Below are 22,347 nucleotides of genomic sequence, written 5' to 3' on the forward strand. Positions count from 1 at the left end.
TGTCGTTCGGCTGTTCCCTTTCAGGGGTCGCCACAGCGAATCATTTGCCTCCATCTATCCCTATCCTCTGCATCCTCTTCTCTTACACCAACGTGTCAGCATTTTTAAAGCTACATTAAATACATTTTTACATGTGTGAAAAAAATAAACTGTATTCACCAGTCCTTTTTAAAATGACAGATTTCTTTGTAGGTGACTTCTCATGTCACCCCAATCGACCCCAAGGTAAAACTACAGTAATAACTAGTAGATGTGCAGGCTTTTACCAATGTTCCAGTATTTTTTTTATGTTGCCTACAGGACTATATTATATTTTATTATATGGATTTTCTTTTCACTATTCAGATTGAGTTTAATGCAGTAGATGAAACAGTTCTGAATCAACTGTGGGCCCTTTTGGAGATTCTCAGTGTACCCTTTATAATTAATAATGTCAATATTACTGAAATTGACATCACGGCAGGTAACTGACCTTTCAGTTTCTGCCTATTCCCATAGACAAAATCTACCAGAGATCTTTATAGACCTGTTCTGTGTTCTTATATAAGTCCAGGAAAATAAACAGTAAAATCTAACAGACATTTATTTAAATTATCTTAAAACATTGATCTAAAATGTTAATAAAATGATTGACGCTCATAGCAGATACATTTCATTTGTCTCCCTAATTGCTCCTTAGGCATCCTTAATTATTAAAAAAAAAAGTACCTTATGTGTATAATGTATAAATAATATATAATTATATCAATTGTATAATTGTTTTAGAGTATTCTTTCATGGGATATAGAAAGACATTAATCCTTTACTTGAAATTTTAATGCACTAAGTGTAGATATCAGGCTTTTCTCAGGGTACTCTCGTTTCTTTCCAGAGTAAAAAGACAAGTAGATTAGGCTAATTGGCATTTCTGAATTCCCAATATGAGCATGTGAGTGTGTGCCCTACGATGGTTTGGCACTCTGTCCAGGATACAGTATATCCCACCTAGTGCCCCAAGTTCCCTGTCATAGTCTCCCGGCCTCCTGCGACTCTTTGCAGGATAAGCAGTATAGTGAGAGTAAGTGAGTGTATGAGCCATTTACGACTTTCTCTTCCTTTATTTATTTTTTGACTAAATATTAATACTAAATATTTTAACATGGTCCTGTTTTATGAGTAACATCCTCTTTTCAGACTGGTCCTATAAAGATATACTGTATGCCAAAAGTGAATAGTTAAATAGATGTATAGATAAATGAGTCACTAGGACAAACAACCACTGTTACTGAGAAGTTGTAATTGGAGCAACTTGCCAGCTTTATGTGCCACATTACACACAGTCTGTTTAAATATTTACTGTCATGGCCACCTCTGGGAACACTCCACCATCTTACCTGGACACCAACGCACCACCCGTCGAAGGGTTGAGGATTTGTTATGTGCTATGAAATTATGAGCCATGATTTTTGAGAGGGAATTTGTCTTTGTTTACAATAATGATGTTTGCTTCTTTTTTTGTTTTTTTACTTTGTGTCTTGAATTCCATTTTAGTTATTTGTCTGTCTTCATGATGCTTCAATTTCGAACTGGATTTTGTTGCAGTTGCCATTTGTTTCACTAAACATTACAACAAACCAATTATTTGGATTAGATCCTCTGTTTTATTTAATTTACATAGTTTTTGTTCAAACACAAAACTCTCAATGCAAATGTTTGTTACTTTTAACCAGATAGGCTGCACAAAGGTAACCTACTTTATATACAGAGTCAGTGAAAGATGTATACACACTTTAGGTAAAGAAAAACTTGTAAAATTATTTAAATACTACATTTTTTGCTATACATTATAATATTATGATATTAATATTAATATAATATTCATCATATTATTTTTCCTTTCCTGAAGTTTGTATAATTTTATTGTCTGACTCTGTATATATACCAGTCAAAAGTTTAAACAAACCTCTATCTCCAATTTTAAGGTGTTTCCTGATTTTTATTTCTTTCTTTTCCAAAAAGCCATAATCTCCTTTGAACAGTTGATATTGGGATGTGTCTGCTAATTATGCTCTGTAAAGGCTTCACAACGCTCTAATCTGAGGTGCTGTTTGTTAATTGGTAATTTCCTGAGGCTGGTAACTCGAAATAAATTTCTCCTCTGCAGCAGAGGTAAGTTTTGGTCTTGCTTTTAAGGGATGACCATTTATGAGAGACAGTTTCATTATGGTGCTTGATAAGTTTTGCAAATGCACTTGACAATACTGTTCTTGCAAGAACTATTCCAGAAAGACTGACTTCCGTGTCAAAATAACATTGACTGTTGTTGTTGCTTAATTCCCTATGTCATGAGTGATATTTCATAGTTTGGAAATCTTCTTTATTGTTCTAGAATCATGAAACAAAAAACATTGAACATTTTTATATGTATTTTTTCCCCTTCTACTTCACAAGTATGTGCCACTTTGTGTTGGTTTTATAGTTCCTAATAAAATTCCAATAGAAAACATTTACATTTGTGGTTGTAACATGCCAAAATATGGAAAAGATCAAGGTATATGAATACTTTTGCAAGTCACTGAATTGTTTTTATAATTAAAAAAAAAAAAAAAAACAGTTGGATAAAACTCTATATGTGTGTAATAGTCAGGATGTACCTGCCACCCTTATCCATCTGTATGACTTGGATGGATAACAGCAAGTTAATGATAAGCCATCTTTTTGTTAAGCTATAAAATCTTCAAAAGGCAAACCTCCTTGTGGTTAGAGCACTAAACGTGGGCTAGCTGGAGCCAAGGTACAAGATCCAAAACTACATTTTCATGGTAAAGTTAATATTACATTCTCTTTACTGTACTTTTTAATTACAATTATTTGCTTACATTTGTCTTTAATTATTAATCAATATTCTATTTCTAAGGTAATATATTGCATTTGGTATCCCTCAACTCTATAAGTATTACATATAGTGTTTATTACATTTATTTATTTCCAAATTACTTTGACCAGAATTATGAGTCAGGGCAGTATTTTTTAAATGTAATTTTATATACTCTTTAACAGTAGTTGTTCATAAAGAAATGTTAGCGACAAGAAGTTAAGGACAAATCGTAGATGTGTGTAATCAAAGTATAAAGAAATAAACAATGCAGTAAAATCTTGCATGGATTGGCATGCAATGGCCTCATGCCCCAAGTCTCCTGTGATCGGCTTCAGGCCCCTGCAACCCTGTATACGAGTTAAATTATGCAAGCATAATATAATTCAAAATGTAATGCATAAGATGCATAACTGAGAACAAAATACACTTCCAGGAGTGGGCAACAAGACTAAAATAGGTTTATTCACAAATTAATGCATTTGGGTCAAGCATCTAAAGAAGCAAAGACATGAGTTTAAATACCCTTAACAACTCTGTGTCCATAAGAACTTAACAATAATGGCCTAAAAATTATATTTCTAAAGGACAAGATGCGACCTTAGGGGAGAACCTTTTAGAGAGAGACACACCTGGTTTGATGTTCTTCTTCTACCCTTTGATTCACACATACAGTACACAGAGATAACATTCCTTACATAAAGTAATACAGAGTGTTAGATTAGATTAGCTTTTATCACATACTGTACACAGTGACACAGAATAAGAAAAAAACATTAACGAATTGCATGTATACATGGGATTAAAACACACACTTAAGAAATGCATAAGGAGTAATATTAAGTACTGTGATATTGAAATTTGCCACAACATGACTCTTTAACCTTTTGCACAGTCGGAAAATAGTCTATTGAACTTAGCTAACCACAGATTGATTTCTTCTGATTGTACCAAATAACTCATTTATTTGTATGTAGAGAAACTGAGGTGGTACCAGTTGAAGTTTAAAATCTGTCTAGAGTATCATGGCTAATAAAGGTAAGTTATACTTTTGTATAACGCAACAATTTTAATTGTTTCCAATAATGTTGTCCTACAAGGAATCATTTAGATTCAAATTTGCTTGTTCGAGTATATGAAACATTGCCGATAAATTTTTGGTTCTAATATTTAACTCACTGATAGCAATAAAATTACATTCTGCTTTTTTTTTAATTAAATGTTTTCTTTCTAATCACTCTTGCTGAAATATCAAATCAGTAATTATAGTGTATTACAAGAACCATAGTTAATTAGTCGTATTTTAAAACTAATTTAGAGGCAACAAACAAAAAGCTAAATTTAAAAGCCTTACAACTTTTTTTTCTACAAGTACAAATACCCATGAATAAAAACCCTCCAGTGACTTAAAATAATATAATATTTTATTTTAAGTATATTGCTATTCATACGATATAAATACTGTGAATCTCTTGATCTAGTTTAGCAAAAACAACAATAATCATAGAAAAACTGCTGACCTAACAGTTTTCAGAACATGATCATCTACAAACTCCAAAAGAAGGGTAAGCCACAGAAGATCATCGCTAAAAAGATTGGCTGTTTGCACAGTGCCAAGTTCTGAAACATAGTCATGGAAAATTGACTGGAAGGGAAAAGCGATTGCCATGCCGATTTGCCGAAGAAATTGAAAGAGAAAGTGCATCAAAAGCCCCCAGTTACAGACACCAGGAAATGGACTAACTCTTGCATTCCTAGTATGAAGACACTCATGAATCAGAGATAACATCAAAAACACCTTACCCAGCCAAAAAAAAAACAAAAAAAACTCAGTAGTCCAAAGTAATCTTTTCGAATTAAAGTAAATCTTGCATTTAATTTGGAAATGAAGTTTGCAGAGTCTGAAAAAGGAGTGGACAGGCACATAGTCCAAACCGCTTTAAATCCAGTGTGAAGTTTTCACAATTTTTTGATAATTTTGGATTCCATGTCATTTACTTGTGTTGGTCCACTGTGTTTTATTAAGTCCATGCAATGCAGCCGTCTACCAGGAGACTGTAGAGCACTTCATTTGTCCCTGATTTTCTCCCTAAGTTAATCATGTCTAATTCCTCCCCATCACTAGGGGCTCCTTACTTAAGGCTACTATGACCACTTAGACAGGAGAGCCAAAGTCTATCAGGTGTTTCCTCTAAACCACGTGTCACTAACTGACCCCATCTTTTTGAACTGCTTGCTGACGCACCGTTGGGGGCAGCGTAACACATTTGGAGGACAGTGCTATCTGCTCCTTCCCTTTCAGTGAGATCACAAATGCCCCTGATTGGCCGTATCATAAAATTTTTCTATACTCGACTTTCGATTTTTAATGTAAGAGCACTAAGTGCCTCACATCCCAGCCCGCTGGCTCGGCCAATTAGCTCTCTCTAGGACCTTGGCTGCGAGAGGCTAGGGCATCACCCAGGGATTGAAACTGCGATCTTCAGATGATGGTGTATTTTACCACTGGCCCACTTTGGACAATATTAAATCAGTTTTTGATTGATCTTAGTTCTTTTATACCAGTTATACCACCATGTTATACCAGTTACTACTTAGCCGTAGTTATCAAAATTGAAGCAAAAAAAGCTTAAAATGTTTTACTTGACATGTAAAGTATTTATATATACTTTCTGAAAAACTGTGTTCATCTATACATGGATTCAGACTTCTATACCAAGAAACACTGAAGCTTGTGGTGGCTTTTTATGATGATGGTGGAGAGCACTACAAAATTTGAGGTGACCTGGTTCAAGGGGTGAATCCAGGAAACACGAATATCGGCATGCTTCACATGCAACTGCCACAGTAGCGCTTACATCACAATTGATAAAGCACATCCTGCTTCCCGTCTAAATTCTAATTATCTTGATACTGTACTTAATTAATATTTGCCTTTCTGGGACAGGTATCCTGACAAGCGAGTTAAATATGATCTCCTTTGTTGGTTGTCTGTTTTCTTAAAGGATAACTCAGATTATTTCTGTTTTAAATAACTTAAATAACTTCCTTCCAAATGTAAATTGCTGGTTAAAAGGTCTGCCAGCTGTAAATACCTGTTTGGATCATTTAAATTTTTGTAATCAGACAAATTTGTCTGTTTATTTTACTCAGATATGGGTACAAATGAACATTCCCTTCAAACTGGACAAAAGGTAATAATGTTTTGGAACAGTTGTCCTGTCAAGTAAAAAATTTTAATCACATTTAAAAAAAAAAATTTTATTAAATATTTTAACATATACATGGACAACAATAACATGGACAAACAAATTGTGGTTTTAATAATAGCAATTGATTGAGTGCTGCTGCTTAGTGTGTGTGTGTGTACATGGACAAAAAAATTGTGGTTTTAATAATAGCAATTAAATGAGGGCTGCTGCTTTGTGTGTGTGTGTGTGTGTGTGTGTGTGTGTGTGTGTGTGTACATGGACAAAAAAATTGTGGTTTTAATAATAGCAATTGATTGAGTGCTGCTGCTTAGAGTGTGTACTGTAAGGTAGGGTTGGTGTTGCAACTCCACGTGACTTCACCACCTCAGATAAATTTTGGTTTCACAATAGATTGTTTAGTTCAATCAGTTCAATTGCTCTGGATATGGGGAATATGTTGACTTTCAGTGTTTCTGATGTTGTCAGTGGAGAACTATGACATTTCAGGTCACCTGGGTACATGAAGTAAAACTACATACTAGGAATATCAGCATGCAACAGCAGCCACAGTAGCACTTTCATCACGTGATTGATAACATAAATTCTGCTCCGTGTTTAAATTCTGATTATCTTGATGCTGTACTTGGTTAATATTTATCTTTCTTGCTTGGTGACTACTTCCTTAACACATTGCTCCTTATGCACAGGTGTTCAGAATATATGAACGTTCTGCCTGTAATTCATTTACAAGGTTAGGAGGAACGAAGCTCATACAGAGGGGTGGTGTAAACATATGGTCAAATAAAAGTTTTAATCTGTGCAATGGAATAAATTATCTTGGAGTTTGGAATAAAATGTGAAATATGGTATCCAGTGAGGGTGCAAAATAAAGCAATGAACAGATTATCGGGATAAAGAGCACAATAAGAATCAGGCTTTAATGGCCATGTACACTAGACTAAACAAAGAATTTGCTGCACGTACGTACACCTTGCATTTACATGACAGAGACAAGTCTATCCAGGAGCAGCATGAATTCATTTGCCAAGACGTGATCATTAAATAAAGTCCTACATTAGCTTTTTTTCTAAAATGTCCTTATACACAGGAGAAATAATGCATTGTTTGCACAATGTAGCTTTATTTACGAAACATCTTCTGTGGGGACGTGTTTTTTTTAACACATCTGGTTTTATGCATGTACCCCTTCTAAGGGCTTTTGTCTTATTAAATTTTTCTTCTTTGACTGAGAGTGGAAACATCACCTAGTAACTGCGCATATGGGTGACCTCATGGGTTTGCCTGTTCAGAACAGTGCAGTGTGTCACCTCACAAGTCTGTCCCTTGCGAGACCTGCATCATCACAAATGAAATGTTCAAACCCTGATGCTTGCCTACACTGCTAAAAACAGCACAGCACCCACTTACCTCTCAGCTCTAATCTCACCACGCATCGCACCACACTCCCTCCGATCCTCCAGCTCTGCTCGGCTGGTCTCACCATCTCTCAGGGGTCGAGGAAGAGATGTATCTAGCCTCTTTTCTGTTCTAGCACCTAGGTGGTGGAATGAACTGGTTTTAGATGTCCTTACAGCTGAGTATCTGGCAATCTTTAAATGACAACTTAAGACATATCTGTTTCTTCAGTACTTGGGTAAAAAAAAAAAAAAAGAACTTCCCAACAGTGTTTGCTACTTAGCTAGTAACTTAGGAACCCAGTGTAAGGATCTGTCCAATGATGGAAACCTAAGCACTTTTGTAAGTTGCTCTGGATAAAAGTGTATGCCAAATGCCTAAATGTAAAAGGAGACATCTGTCTGAAATAAATATTATGCAAACTAAGAATACATTTTTTTGGGGGGAGGGAATATATTGTGCATATGTGGGTGAGTTTGCACGAAACTTGGTTTGTGTAAGGACTTGTGCTCTGTTTCCTACAGTATGTACCATGGAGGCATTTATTTATACATGATAATGGCTGAACATAGCCAAGAAGTACTACTGGAGATATTTATTAAGGTCTCCATTCCACTGAACAGAAACGATCACTCCCAATGTCTCCCAAATTAAAATTGGCTTTGGTCAGTACCAGTTCAGTTCATTTTTCAATTATTTTTCAATCATTTTTCAATTATTTTACACCCAGGGAAATACTATGCACCCCGCAGGTATTACATTACATTACACTACTGAAGAACACAGAGGTTCGATTCTACTTAATGAATGAGCAGAAGACAAAGGTACCAGAAATGTATCATGTTAATACAAGTAAAAATGATTTTATTAAAAACAAATAAAATGAAACATTTTGCTGATGATTCTCGAAGTACACACACCACACACAAAAACTGTGTTAACAGGTTTTTGGCCAACTAATCTCAACTTCCTAAAGAAGCATACGTTTCAATTATTAAACACTTAGTGCACACAGTCACACACGCACACAATATTCAGTTAAACAACACTGCACAGTTTTTGCTTGTTGTGTTGGACTCACATCACCACAGAAACGGCCATTAAAAAAAAAAATTAATAAAGCAAAAGAAAATACAGATTAAGGTACACACGCAGCAAAAGAAAATAAACAATTAGATGGCAAAGCTATTAGATACAGCCACAATATTCTCGACATATAATCTGGAGGCAGATGAGGCCAAAATAAACCATCTACCAAAGAAGGCAAAGGAAAACAAAATGTAAAAAAAAGAAAACCAAGTGATATGAAACAAAATTATTAAATTAATAAGCCAAGAAACAAAACAGCAGTGTACTGTAGTTCTGGATACTGGAATTCAGGCTAGAACACATACATCGCAGTAGGCACCCTGCAACATTACTAAGACAAGGAAGATAACATGTCATTAAATAAGGATAATTCAATATATGAAACCTACCACCCTTAAACATGTTCCACCCATACATTCCGGACGCTGCAGCAATGAGTCACATTACATTAGCAAAGCTGCCGTAAGCAACGATTTGAACTAAATAGCTGGAGAATGCAGTCACCTGGAGAAAACAAGAAGAAAAATAGGCGGTAAAAATCAGCGTAAAAATCATTAATGATTCGATAATGGCACTTATGAATTGATAACCAAGGCATTATTAAGGCGTTAATGTTTGGAGGGGCAGACAAAATTTTTCATCTTTTACCGAGTTCTCCAGAGGTCATAACAAATTTGCATCGGTGTAGATTTGGGAGCAAATTCGGCTCAGTGGAATGGGGGTATTATATAGAATCTGTGAGACTGCCTGTATTGTTTAAACAGTTCACATACTGCTTTTTATACTGTCATTTATCTCACTAGGAATTGGTCAGTGAGGACACAGAATATCCCTTTTAGTTATTTCCACCACTTCAATACCAATAAAAATTAATTTATATAATGTTCAGACTGTTGCGATGAGGGACTTATAGCCCAATGCTTAATGTCAACATTAGGTACTGTACACAGCAAATTAAGAGTGTTGAATTAACTCTTAGAGGGTTGAATTAACACAAAGCAGTTGGTATATGAGTCCACCTGGACCCAAATAAACTCTGCATGTGTTAAATCAACACTAGTGTATCTAGCTGTCTAGTCACTAATTTTTTGTTTGTTTGTTTATTTGTAGTATGTATGTTTCTTTCAATTACTTAAACAAGCAGGATTTAATAAGTTGATTTAAAAATGTTTTGCAAGTCTAAATATTTTTTTTCTATATTTTTTTAGGGAAAACTGAATTTTTCCTGATATTTGTTGTTATTGTGCCTATTCATTTACAAAGATTAACTTTCAAGGTAAGGATTTTAAAAAATGAATCAATTAAGAAAGAAATTACAGCACATTTAGACGGCAAGATTTCTAAATGTTAAATCAATATTAATAATATAATTAATATTATTTTGTTGCTTTAGGATAAGAGTATCCTAATTTTCTAATAATTAATAGTAATCTATTTTCCTAATAAATAGATGCTCACACCTTTAAAAAAATATATAAACATGAACAAAATGTAATTTTGGGAATAAAAATGGTATCTGGGCTGAATTATCTTATTTAGAACTTGCAACTATGTACTACAATAATTTTATACAGTAAATCCAACCACTCATAATCCTAACGCTCATGAGATAGGACAAATTATGAAATTTCATGCATAGTAACTAAACAAAGCACATATAAACCAAGGCATATTCAAATATTATAATTTGTAAAAAAAAACAAAAAACAAAAACTGAATTAATTGTCACAAATAAACTGATGACTGACTTAAGAGGTAATGTTTTAGAAAATGTTGAAATTTCTACCTATTTCTTTACCCTTCTTTAAAATAATTTTTGTTAGAATGTGGTGACTGCTACAACCACTGGAACTACAGCCAACACAACAACTGCTCCAACAAGAACTACTATGGTCAACACAACATTAACCAACAGAACCACAGTCAACACAACTCCTGTAACCTTAACCAACAGAACCACAGTCAACACAATAAATCCTGCAACCCCAACTGACAGAACCACTGACTACACAACAACTCATGCAACCCCAACTGACAGAACTACTGACAACACTAATCCTGCAACCCCCAATGACAGAACATCTCCTGCAACCCCAACCAACAGAACCACAGTCAACACAATAACCCCTGCAACACCAACCAACAGAATCACTAATGACACAATAACTCCTACAACTCCAATCGACAGAACCACAGTCAACACAATAAACCCTGCAACCCCAACCAACAGAACCACAGTCAACACAACAACTCCTACAACCCCACCCAACAGAACCACTGATTACACATTAACTCCTACAACTCCAATCGACAGAACCACAGTCAACACAATAAACCCTGCAACTCCAACCAACAGAACGACAGTCAACACAACAACTCCTACAACCCCAACCGACAGTACCACAGTCAACACAATAAATCCTGCAACCACAACCGACAGTACCACAGTCAACACAATAAATCCTGCAACCACAACCGACAGTACCACAGTCAACACAATAAATCCTGCAACCCCAACCGACAAAACCACAGTCAACACATTAATTCCTGCATCCACAACTGACAGAACCACAGACAACACAACAACTCCTACAACCCCAACCAACAATACCATAGTAAACACAATAAATCCTGCAACCCCAACTGACAGTACCACAGTCAACACAATAAATCTTGCAACCACAACCGACAAAACCACAGTCAAAACAATAAATCCTGCAACCACAACCGACAAAACCACAGTCAACACATCAATTCCTGCATCCACAACTGACAGAACCACAGACAACACAACAACTCCTACAACCCCAACCAACAATACCATAGTAAACACAATAACTCCTACAACTCCAATCGACAGAACCACAGTCAACACAATAAACCCTGCAACCCCAACCAACAGAACCACAGTCAACACAACAGCTCCTACAACCCCACCCAACAGAACCACTGATTACACATTAACTCCTACAACTCCAATCGACAGAACCACAGTCAACACAATAAACCCTGCAACTCCAACCAACAGAACGACAGTCAACACAACAACTCCTACAACCCCAACCGACAGTACCACAGTCAACACAATAAATCCTGCAACCACAACCGACAGTACCACAGTCAACACAATAAATCCTGCAACCACAACCGACAGTACCACAGTCAACACAATAAATCCTGCAACCCCAACCGACAAAACCACAGTCAACACATTAATTCCTGCATCCACAACTGACAGAACCACAGACAACACAACAACTCCTACAACCCCAACCAACAATACCATAGTAAACACAATAAATCCTGCAACCCCAACTGACAGTACCACAGTCAACACAATAAATCTTGCAACCACAACCGACAAAACCACAGTCAAAACAATAAATCCTGCAACCACAACCGACAAAACCACAGTCAACACATCAATTCCTGCATCCACAACTGACAGAACCACAGACAACACAACAACTCCTACAACCCCAACCAACAATACCATAGTAAACACAATAAATCCTGCAACCCCAACTGACAGTACCACAGTCAACACAATAACTCCCACATCCACAACTGACAGAACCACAGTCAACACAACAACTCCTACAACCCCACCCAACAGAACCACTGATTACACATTAACTCCTACAACTCCAATCGACAGAACCACAGTCAACACAATAAACCCTGCAACTCCAACCAACAGAACGACAGTCAACACAACAACTCCTACAACCCCAACCGACAGTACCACAGTCAACACAATAAATCCTGCAACCACAACCGACAGTACCACAGTCAACACAATAAATCCTGCAACCACAACTGACAGAACCACAGACAACACAACAAATCCTGCAACCCCAACCGACAAAACCTCGGTCAACACATTAATTCCTGCATCCACAACTGACAGAACCACAGACAACACAACAACTCCTACAACCACAACTGACAGAACTACAGACAACACAACAACTCCTACAACCCCAACCAACAATACCATAGTAAACACAACAACTCCTACAACCCCAACCAGCAATACCATAGTAAACACAATAAATCCTGCAACCCCAACCGACAGTACCACAGTCAACACATTAATTCCTGCATCCACAACTGACAGAACCACAGACAACACAACAACTCCTACAACCCCAACCAACAATACCATAGTAAACACAATAAATCCTGCAACCCGAACCGACAGTACCACAGTCAACACAATAAATCCTGCAACCACAACCGACAGTACCACAGTCAACACAATAAATCCTGCAACCACAACCGACAGTACCACAGTCAACACAATAAATCCTGCAACCACAACTGACAGAACCACAGACAACACAACAACTCCTACAACCCCAACCAGCAATACCATAGTAAACACAATAAATCCTGCAACCCCAACCGACAGTACCACAGTCAACACAATAATTCCTGCAACCACAACCGACAGTACCACAGTCAACACAATAAATCCTGCAACCCCAACTGACAGAACCACAGTCAACACAATAAATCCTGTAACCCCAACCGATAGAACCACTGATTACACAACAAGTCCTGCAACCCCAACCAACATAACTATAGTAAACACAACAACAACCACAACCAGTGAAACAACATCTACTCAATTTATAGGTATGATTTTAATCCTCACTCTTTCCAATCGTCAAAATCAGTCTTATTTTAATAATATAGTTGTACACTACCGGTCAAAAGTTGTGGCAAAACTGTGGCAAATATATCATTATTTCCGGAAGAACAACAAGTAGAATCTCTTGCGTGGTCTGATGAGTGCAAATTTGAAATTAGTTTTAACTGTCATGTCTGCCTCATGTTAGACATAGAAAAGGTGAACAGACACAGGAGGTGTGGTGGTGTGGGGAGTGCTTTGCTGGTGAAACTGTTGGTGACTTAGTCAAAATTGTAAGAACACACATTTGTTTTCCCACAGGACAATGACCTTAAACAAAATTCTAGGTTATGTAAGAGGTACAGTGGCAAGATAAAGTATGTTAATTTTTCAGAGTTCAAATTCAAACTTTATTTGCCACATACACAATTATACACAGTACATAGAATTATGGAATTTATGTATGGGAAGGAAGTTGTATATGAATAGAAATGTCCAGGGGGTGTGCAAATATGCCTGAAAAAAATGTAAGTGACTTTGTGCATTAGGGACATCCATGAATGTGCAGGTGTGCAGTGACCACTAGTGTCAAAGAATGTCCAGATATCCAGAGTGAGTGCAAGAAACATATGTGTGGACATGCAAATGGATTAGTAAGGTGTGCTGTAATAATTAAGAGACTGTATTGCCTGTAGGAAGAAGCTCCTCCTTAGTCTTTCTGTATCGGTTTTCAGGGAGTGGAATCGCTTTCCTGACCTCAACAGAGAAAACAGTCCATTGCTGGGGTGACTAAGGGTCCTCCATGATCTTCCTGGCCTTGATCCAGCAATGCTTGCTGTAGATTGAGTGCAGGTCAGGGAGCTCGATGTGGATGATGCGCTCAGCTGATCACACCACCCTCTGTAGAGCACATCTGTCCTGCATGGTGCTGTTTCCAAACCAGGTCGTAATGTTTACCATTAGGATGCTCTCTATGGTGCAGGAGTAGATATTCCTGAGCACCCTGGAGGGCAGTCTGAAGTCTCTGAGGCTGCTGGGCCTTTTTCACCATGGTGTTGATGTGACAGGACCATGACAGGTCCTGCGTGATGTGAACACCAAGGTATCTAAAGCTGTCCACTCTCTCCATAGGGCTCCTGTTGATGATGGGGGTCTGGTAGTTCCCCTCCTGCTTTGTGCTTAAGTCCACTATCAACTCTTTTGACTTGCTGGCATTTAGAAAGAGAATTCCATGGTTTCGTGCATTAATTTGCCATAAAATTTGGTCTGATCTTTTGCCTAACAACACAAAAAAAAAGATCTTTCATATCTTCATTGAGAACCTCATAGTGCTAGTGGAAAAGGTATGTGAATACTTAAATGACCTCAAAAAAGCTAATTGAAGTCAGGTGTTAGTATACCTGGAGTCTTGTTAAGGAAATACATTTGTAGGTGTGGACTAGAAACACTTTGATGGGTTAAAAACCACTCACACTTTTTGAGCTCTGCCCAAGAAAAATAAGCTAATGTAAGCCATGCCTAGCCAAAAAGAGATTTCAGAGGTAAATAAACAAACCTGAGTGACACCCAAGGATTTGAAGGCATCATTGAAACAGGCGAACATCTGTGTTCATGAGTCTACAGTATATAAAACATGGAACAAGTAGGGTGTCAATGGCAGGACACCACAAAGGATGCCGCTGCTTACTGAAAAGAAGATTGGTGAACAACAAAAGTTGGCGAAAGAGCACATTGATACTCCACTGCAGTATTGGCAAAATGTTTTGTGTACTGATAAAACTAAGATTTAACTATTTGGAAAGAACACACAGTACAGTGGTTACCCAATCGGATTGGTTATTACTGTCGCGCTCACCGCCGTGTAAAGACGACAGCGGCCAAAATAAATCAGTTGCATTTTTTTTGACTGGTTTTACAAGTCATTCGTAAAATGGCCGCCAGGTGGCGCAAAGTGACATTTTCACTCATCACAGTAAATACAATAATGATGGTATTTCCCACATGAGTACTTTACACAACAAACATGAAAAATTGAACCAGAGCTATTGATATGTACTGTACAATAATGAGTAAAAAAAAAAAAAAACATTGGTTAAATGTTGTTTAGATCAAGTTCACTAGCTGATTGATTTGTACAAAGTATAAACTGTTATATAGCGTATCTCCGTATCTGTTTATTGTTATTTAAGATCTGGGTTATTTCAGGTACTTTAAACACATTGTTGGGTTACTTATGTTGGGTCATATAAGATGTAGTGGGTCATTTATAAATGAACACCTGGTTGGGTTATTTTGACCCAACAACTGGTTTATTCATTAATCTTTCATTTCTCCAAATGGCAGCCTGCAAAATTTTCGAAATATTACTGTTATTGTGTCACGGGTGTAGTTTTAAGAGTTGTTTAGGCAGGAATGCATGTGTATACAGCTCAAAACCTCCATCAGTTATTAAAGATAGCGTCTACTTAAAAAAAAATACCCCAGCTTCAGGAAATCTCCCGGCACTCTGCGCATAACACCGAACCAACTCATGTCGGAAAGAATTTATAAACGTTTTCTAAACGTGGGTTATTGTTTTTTTACTTATAATATTTTTAAATTTAATTTAAATGAGGTTTGGGCTCAGGACTTCGATTTCTGATGCGCTCAAGTTCACCAAAAACAATACAGAACAGCGCACCTTATTTGCTTTCTAACATTTACAAAATCATAATGTTTTTTCGTTATTGTGAGTACGCTTGAATAAAAGTCTTATAAAAGATATGTAGTCTTATATAGTTTTATCATATAGTTTTTGCACATTAATCAGAGTCCTCATCTGTTACATTTTTGAGGACAATAGTTTTTTCAGCCTGTCACGGCGTGCGCCCAAATCAATATCGCTCCTCGCTCACTAGTTAGGCGGACTCCCCTTCAGATATGCAAAGGAGCGGGGCCGCGAATTAGGCACGTGAGCTGGTGAGCTATCCTTGCTAATGATCCCGGGCTTGCATTAAACGCTATTGTTTTTTCTAATGCGTTTAATGCAGCCAACATAATCCTTTATATTAAAATTCCATTCTTTTCCTGTAAAATATTAATATTACAACTTGTTCTCCAAGTTCTCCAGTGTTATTTAAGTTTTTTTTTTTTTTTAGGTTTATTTAAGTTTTTTCGGTGTTATTTGTAACAAGGGTTGAGAGAAATGTAATTTCAATTCTCTATATGTATGCACTGTACATATATATACTGTGACAACGTTGACTTTGACATTGCCTGATAAGGACAAATATAGTTCATAAAACACCACAATAAAGAGGAGGATGGGTACAGTTAAGTAACCTTTAAAGTGGCACTTATTCAGTAAACAGACACAATTTTAGCCAATAAAACATTTTATTTAGAGGCAGAGCTGCTCCGTTTAAGAGTGTACTCCACCCAACCTGTTCACTCAATCTGCTCATTCATTCATCTATTTATGCTGTAGTAGCAGTCCATGGAACAGAATCCTTTAAACTCTCGGTCAGAATAAAATGACGAGGCCTAAAACATTTCACGAGGCCTGAAAACATCTGTAGCGCAAAACGGACACCGATACAAACTGCCAACCCTTACTTCGAGGGAAAACCTGTCCGTGTTTTGTCTCACAGTAATATGTGTCTGTCGACAACAATTAAAATGAATAATTAAATGACACACTAAGCCTTATCGCCGCAATGTTCCTCCGCACTAAAATAAAGGTACTTACATATAAATAGGATTACTGCTGATTGGCCAACGCAGAAACTCCTTTCACCAATGAGAAAGCTTTCGACACGCCCCCTTCCTTTCGGCACGCTGATTGGCCAACACAGAAGCTTCATTCACCAATGAGAAACCTTTTGGCACGCCCCTACCTTTCGACACGCCCCCTACCTTTCGGCACGCTGATTGGCCAACGCAAAAGCTCTATTCACCCACCAGTTTCTTTTGACATGCCCTCTACCCTTCGGCACGCAACGACCTTTCGGCACACCTTATTGCTCCAGCCTGCAGTTATCCCTACTTGAAGTCAGCTCGAGCGGACGGAGGCAGGAGCTGCAGTGCGCAGATGGACGTCGCAATCACACTGCGTAGTAAAATCCACTGTAACCCAACAAACCCCAATTATTTTATAGCGCGGAGTGCAAGCCCGAGATCATTAGCAAGGATAGCTCACCAGCCGTGTCTAATTCCGTCATGTCATGTGGGCATTATAAGATTTGTATTGAAAACTTCTAACTAAAAAGTGGCAGCTGGCATGCCTAAAATAGACGCAGGTTAATTTTTTATAGTCTAAATAAAAATCCTCCTCCTTAATTTCCTATAGCCTAATTAGCGCCCATTTGTACACAAGGTGTTACCGAGCGCTGACGAATTTTGTTGTGCTAAATAATATTTATGCAGTATAATCACTGCCTCTTATTCCTATTAATCCTAGGTTGTTGGTCTTTTAGTGTCGCTGTGTGTGTTTTACAATGCCAGACAACATTCAAATGCAAATTATTTACCCTCCCCAGGTGTGAATCAGCTTTTCTTACATTCAGAGAAACTGAAATGCACCTCTCTCCACTTTAAAAACCTCTTGAATCTGAGGCTCTTCTCGAGACTTTCAGTGATTTAAATTTGTGTAATTTTAATCTTCTGTATTTTAGATTCTAAAGTTGACATTGTGACCTTTTTTAATCATTGGAATGGAATAATTTGAGATTTTCCTTATGATAGCATAAATTGCATTGTTTTAATCAGTCCATACACAATAATATTCTTTGGTATTTTTTATTTTTTTTTAACGGGTATGGGGGCTATCTTGGTTTATTAATCGTCGTGTCTGGTTTAGGTTTAGTATCCAGTGTGCACCGTTTGTACATCTGTTATTTTACAACTATATCATAACACTCAGAAAGACCTTTTATTTGGGGTTTAGTGACTGATGTGCCTAAAATTTTTCAGCTGAGCCTCTGTTTCACTGTTAATCCACGACTTTTCATGAGTATGTAAGACCGCGACACCTCACACACACACACACACACACACACAGCAGACCAAATCATTAGCACGTCCCTCCCCCAAACAGCGCAGCCATTTACTTTCTCTCCATTTACTTACATCTGAACTGAGTCGTTTACATAAGTCTCTGATCAATAGCTCTTCATATCAATTTATTCATACAGATTTACCTGTTTTACAGGGAAATTTACTCTTACTGAATGATTGACTCTGACAGAGCCATAAGAACAGTGGCAGCTGGAACACCTAAAACAAATGCAGAATTATTTTTTATAATCTAAATAAAAATGCTTTTTAAAACGTGGGCTATTGTTATTTATTTACAATATTTGTTAATTTACTTTAAATGGGGTTTGGGCTCCGTGATGTTGAGCATCGTGATCCTTCTCTTTACTTTAACACGTAGAATCAGCGCTTAACCGCACGCATAAAGTTTTGTAAATTCATTTAATGTTTAACTTTTCATAAGGTTTTGCCAGCGGTGGTACAACGCAACAAGGGAATTAATGACTACTAAAGAAAATTATAATGATCTGTCACGCCGTGCGCCCAAATCTACTATCGCTACTCGCTCACTCCGTAGGCTCCCTGAATAGGTGGCAAAGGGACGAAGCCGCCTATTCAGTCCGGCTGGTGATAATTAACGTTAATATGATCTCGGGCTTGTTCCGCATCATAAAAGCAAGGCAAAGAGTTTTGTCCGAGGTCCAGGAAATACATGATGCGGTGGAGAATAGAAGAGTGGCATGTGAGTGGGGCGATGTGACGCGCCCCAGGGACTTTAAACAAGGACACTGGAATTCCGCCCTTTGATCCTGCGGCACCTTTACTCCCGCACTGTGCTCGCCTTCGCAGCCCCGCTGCCGAAGAGGAAAAGGCTGCGAGGACATTTTGGAAAATTTTTACGTTAGCGAGGACTAGCGCCGGCCATCGATAGCGGGAGAAGCGCCGTCACAAGGAAGCGTGCAGGAGTGCCTCCGTGTGCTCCGTTCGAGTGTGGCACAGCCCCCCGGAACTGCACATGCACAACCTTTATCCCATTCTTTCCATTCTCCCTCCTTCAACCCTTTCCTTCGCTATTTTACCTAAATAAATTACCCTTTTCCCGTAAGACCTCGCCTCCCGTCCGTGCTTCATGGTGCTGTCCGTGCAACATGAGTTGAACCCGTTACAGATCAAAACAGCCTACTGCATTTCATTTTTATAATAACGCAAAGAACACAAGCGGGGCTGAATGACTGACTTCAGCTGATGCAGTATAACGTCCTGACAATGTTTTAATTTGTTTTAATTTAATTCACGCTTCTTTTCTAATTACACGTGATAAAATCTAAAGGCTCACTGTGTTAACATTTATTTTGCTTAAATTTGATCCTAATAAGATTTGATTTAATTTGAGTTTTACATTTGTACTGTACACCGTATTGTACGGTGATTATGAATTCCTTTAACTACAGTGCTTCACTTTATTTTATCCGCTACTACGTGCTAAAGGAGCGCATCTCATCAATCCTGCAGAGAATGAACTAAGGCATGAGGCATGAGGCGAGTTATATAGCACCACTCAGTGGTAAAAGCCAGCAAACGCAAAAACCCAAATGCTGCCGCCAAGCGGCGCGGTAAAACCAACACTCTGATTAGATAACCACTGTACATTTGACATACTATAAAAAGGCACTGCATATCATCCTGTCCTAACCACAAAGTAAATCGAAGTAATCAAAAAATTCCACCACAGAATGACTTCAGAAATACAAAAAATGCGTTTTGGAGTGGCCAAGTCAGAGCCCAGACCTTAACCCAATAAATGCTATGGAATGACTTGAAGAGAGTCGTACACATGACAGGTCCAAAGAATATGACAGCGCTAAAGCAGTTCTGCCTAGAAGAATGGGTTAAAATGGCTTCAGTAATTAATATACAATTTTGAAAAAAAATAAATAAATAAACAAATTCGAAAAAAAAAACAGGTCTGTCCGAACTTTTGACTGGTACCATATATTAAAGTAATTTGGCTATTTAAACCATAATGTCTGTGATTATATCTTTTTGACTTGCTTTGACATCTTTTATTATTGTTAATTATTTACAGGCATTCAAGTGTTAAGCTTCTCATTGACAATAAATGAAACTTTTGACTTTGCTCTGAACAGTCAAAGTAGTAACCAGTGGAAAACATATACACAGAAAATTGAGGCTTCAGTAAGTTGTATAGAATATAATATGATTTAATCCATGATGTCATCAATTTTATTATTATTATTATTTTTTTTATTATTATTATTATAAGTTGTTGTTGTCATTTTAATAGTGGTGGTGATTGGTTATGTAGCCATGTGGTACTTACTTTTACTACCAACAATTATACCACAAAACAGTTGAATGCTGGAATCTGATTGAATAGAACATGTGCACCCCCATTGTTTTGTCTAGGCCCGGCTGTTGTGTTTTATTCCCTACTTAACATTAAAGCATGGACAGTAGTTTAAGCTGGAATGGGATAACCTAAAAGTGCCCCCTAATATACATTATCATTTTCTAAATGTAGGATTAGTTTATGATTAGTATGTTTATCTTTACATGTGACATACGTGGCATTTGTTTTAACCTTCAGATTGATAAAAGTTACAGAAACGTTTCTACCTACCAGGCCAACTCTGCAACAGTGACTGGCTTCAGGTGAGATTATATATTGTAGCCTATAATTAATTAGCAAAATATAACATTTTAATGATTAATTTAAATTGACACTTGTTTTTTTTTGTTTTTGTTTTTTTTTAAACAGGCCTGGCAGTGTAATTGCAGATTTCAATATTAAAGCAACAAGTTCTAACCCTAATTTGGTGTTAGCCAACCAAGAACTTGTTAAAATTCTCAAATTAGACGGATTTAATGTGGACAATAATGCAATCAGTAGAAGTGGTAGATTATTATTATTATTATTATTATTATTATTATTATAAATAACTGTTTTCAACCAAAAAAATTATGTTGTACTTGATTCTTGACTTTAGTAAAAGATGGACTATATAACGGCAGTGGCAATATATATCCTGGAACAAATTTCACACTGTCCTGCAATATTTTATTAAGTAATGCTACAACATGGACCCTAAATGGGAATACCCTCCAGCCTTCAAATAAATATGTAATAAACAGCTATCAGCTCACTGTAAACAATGCCACTCCGAGTGACAGTGGTAAGTCAGAAACAATGCTGGTAAATTATCAGCTTCCTGTATTTACCTCAATAAACTAATTAACTGTATTATTAAAATAATTTTAGGATTTATTAAGGAATTAAGGAATTAATTTTTATCTTATAAATACACAAATTACATAAATTAATAAAATAAACATGTGACTAGATTTGTTATGTATTAATATGTATTGTGGCAAAAAAAAATACAGCAAATATATGGCTTAACCTGCTTTCTGCAAGGTATTGTCCATTATGTATTTTGAAACAACATTCCAGAGTGTCAGGGTGACTAAAAAATTATGATTTAAGTAATTCACAAAGAGATCCAACAAATTTGTGTTTTCATATTTAATTGATTATAAACACATGCACTATTTTCTGAACATACAAAACTGTGCAAAAGTCTTGAGCCAGCTCTCATTTCTTTCCTCATGTACATTACAGGGGATTGGACGATGAAATTGAAACACCTGGTTTTAGACCACAATAATAAATCATAAGTATGGTGTAGGGCCTCTTTTTGCGGCCTATACAGCATCAATTCATCTTGGGAATGACAGATGCAAGTCCTGCACTGAGGGATTTTGAGCCATTCTTCTTGCAGAATAGTGGCCAGATCACTACATAATGCTGGTGGAGGAAAACGTTTCCTGACTCGCTTCCCCAAAACACTCCAAAGTGGCTCAATAATAGTTGGATCTGGTGACTGTGCAGTCCATGGGAGATGTTCAGCTTCACTTTCATGTTCATCAAACCACTCTGTCACCAGTCTTGCTGTGTGTATTGGTGCATTATCATCCTGATACACAACACCGCCTTGAGGCTACAATGTTTGAACCACTGGGTGCACATGATCCACTAGAATGGTTCAATAGTCCTTGACAGTAACGAGCCCAACATGTTTCACATTGTTTACAGACCAAGATTTTCCCTTCTGGCACTATTGAAACCG

The 22,347-nt window shown here is 37.2% G+C and overlaps 1 protein-coding gene across 1 annotated transcript in view; it reads left to right on the forward strand.

Moving 5' to 3' along the window:
• Positions 1 to 2,745: 2,745 nt before the first annotated feature.
• LOC128545606 (adhesion G protein-coupled receptor F5-like) overlaps positions 2,746 to 22,347 on the forward strand; it is a 32,815-nt gene continuing 13,213 nt past the window's right edge. The window contains exons 1-8 of the mRNA XM_053516067.1: positions 2,746 to 2,801; positions 3,832 to 3,892; positions 9,759 to 9,826; positions 10,374 to 12,574; positions 20,281 to 20,395; positions 20,808 to 20,872; positions 20,979 to 21,115; positions 21,208 to 21,393. Coding sequence (XP_053372042.1) covers positions 3,880 to 3,892; positions 9,759 to 9,826; positions 10,374 to 12,574; positions 20,281 to 20,395; positions 20,808 to 20,872; positions 20,979 to 21,115; positions 21,208 to 21,393 — 2,785 coding nt within the window. The 5' untranslated portion in view covers positions 2,746 to 2,801; positions 3,832 to 3,879. The remainder of the gene's footprint in view (positions 2,802 to 3,831; positions 3,893 to 9,758; positions 9,827 to 10,373; positions 12,575 to 20,280; positions 20,396 to 20,807; positions 20,873 to 20,978; positions 21,116 to 21,207; positions 21,394 to 22,347) is intronic.

This window comes from Clarias gariepinus, chromosome 17, assembly GCF_024256425.1.
Source record: "Clarias gariepinus isolate MV-2021 ecotype Netherlands chromosome 17, CGAR_prim_01v2, whole genome shotgun sequence".
NCBI lineage: Eukaryota > Metazoa > Chordata > Actinopteri > Siluriformes > Clariidae > Clarias > Clarias gariepinus.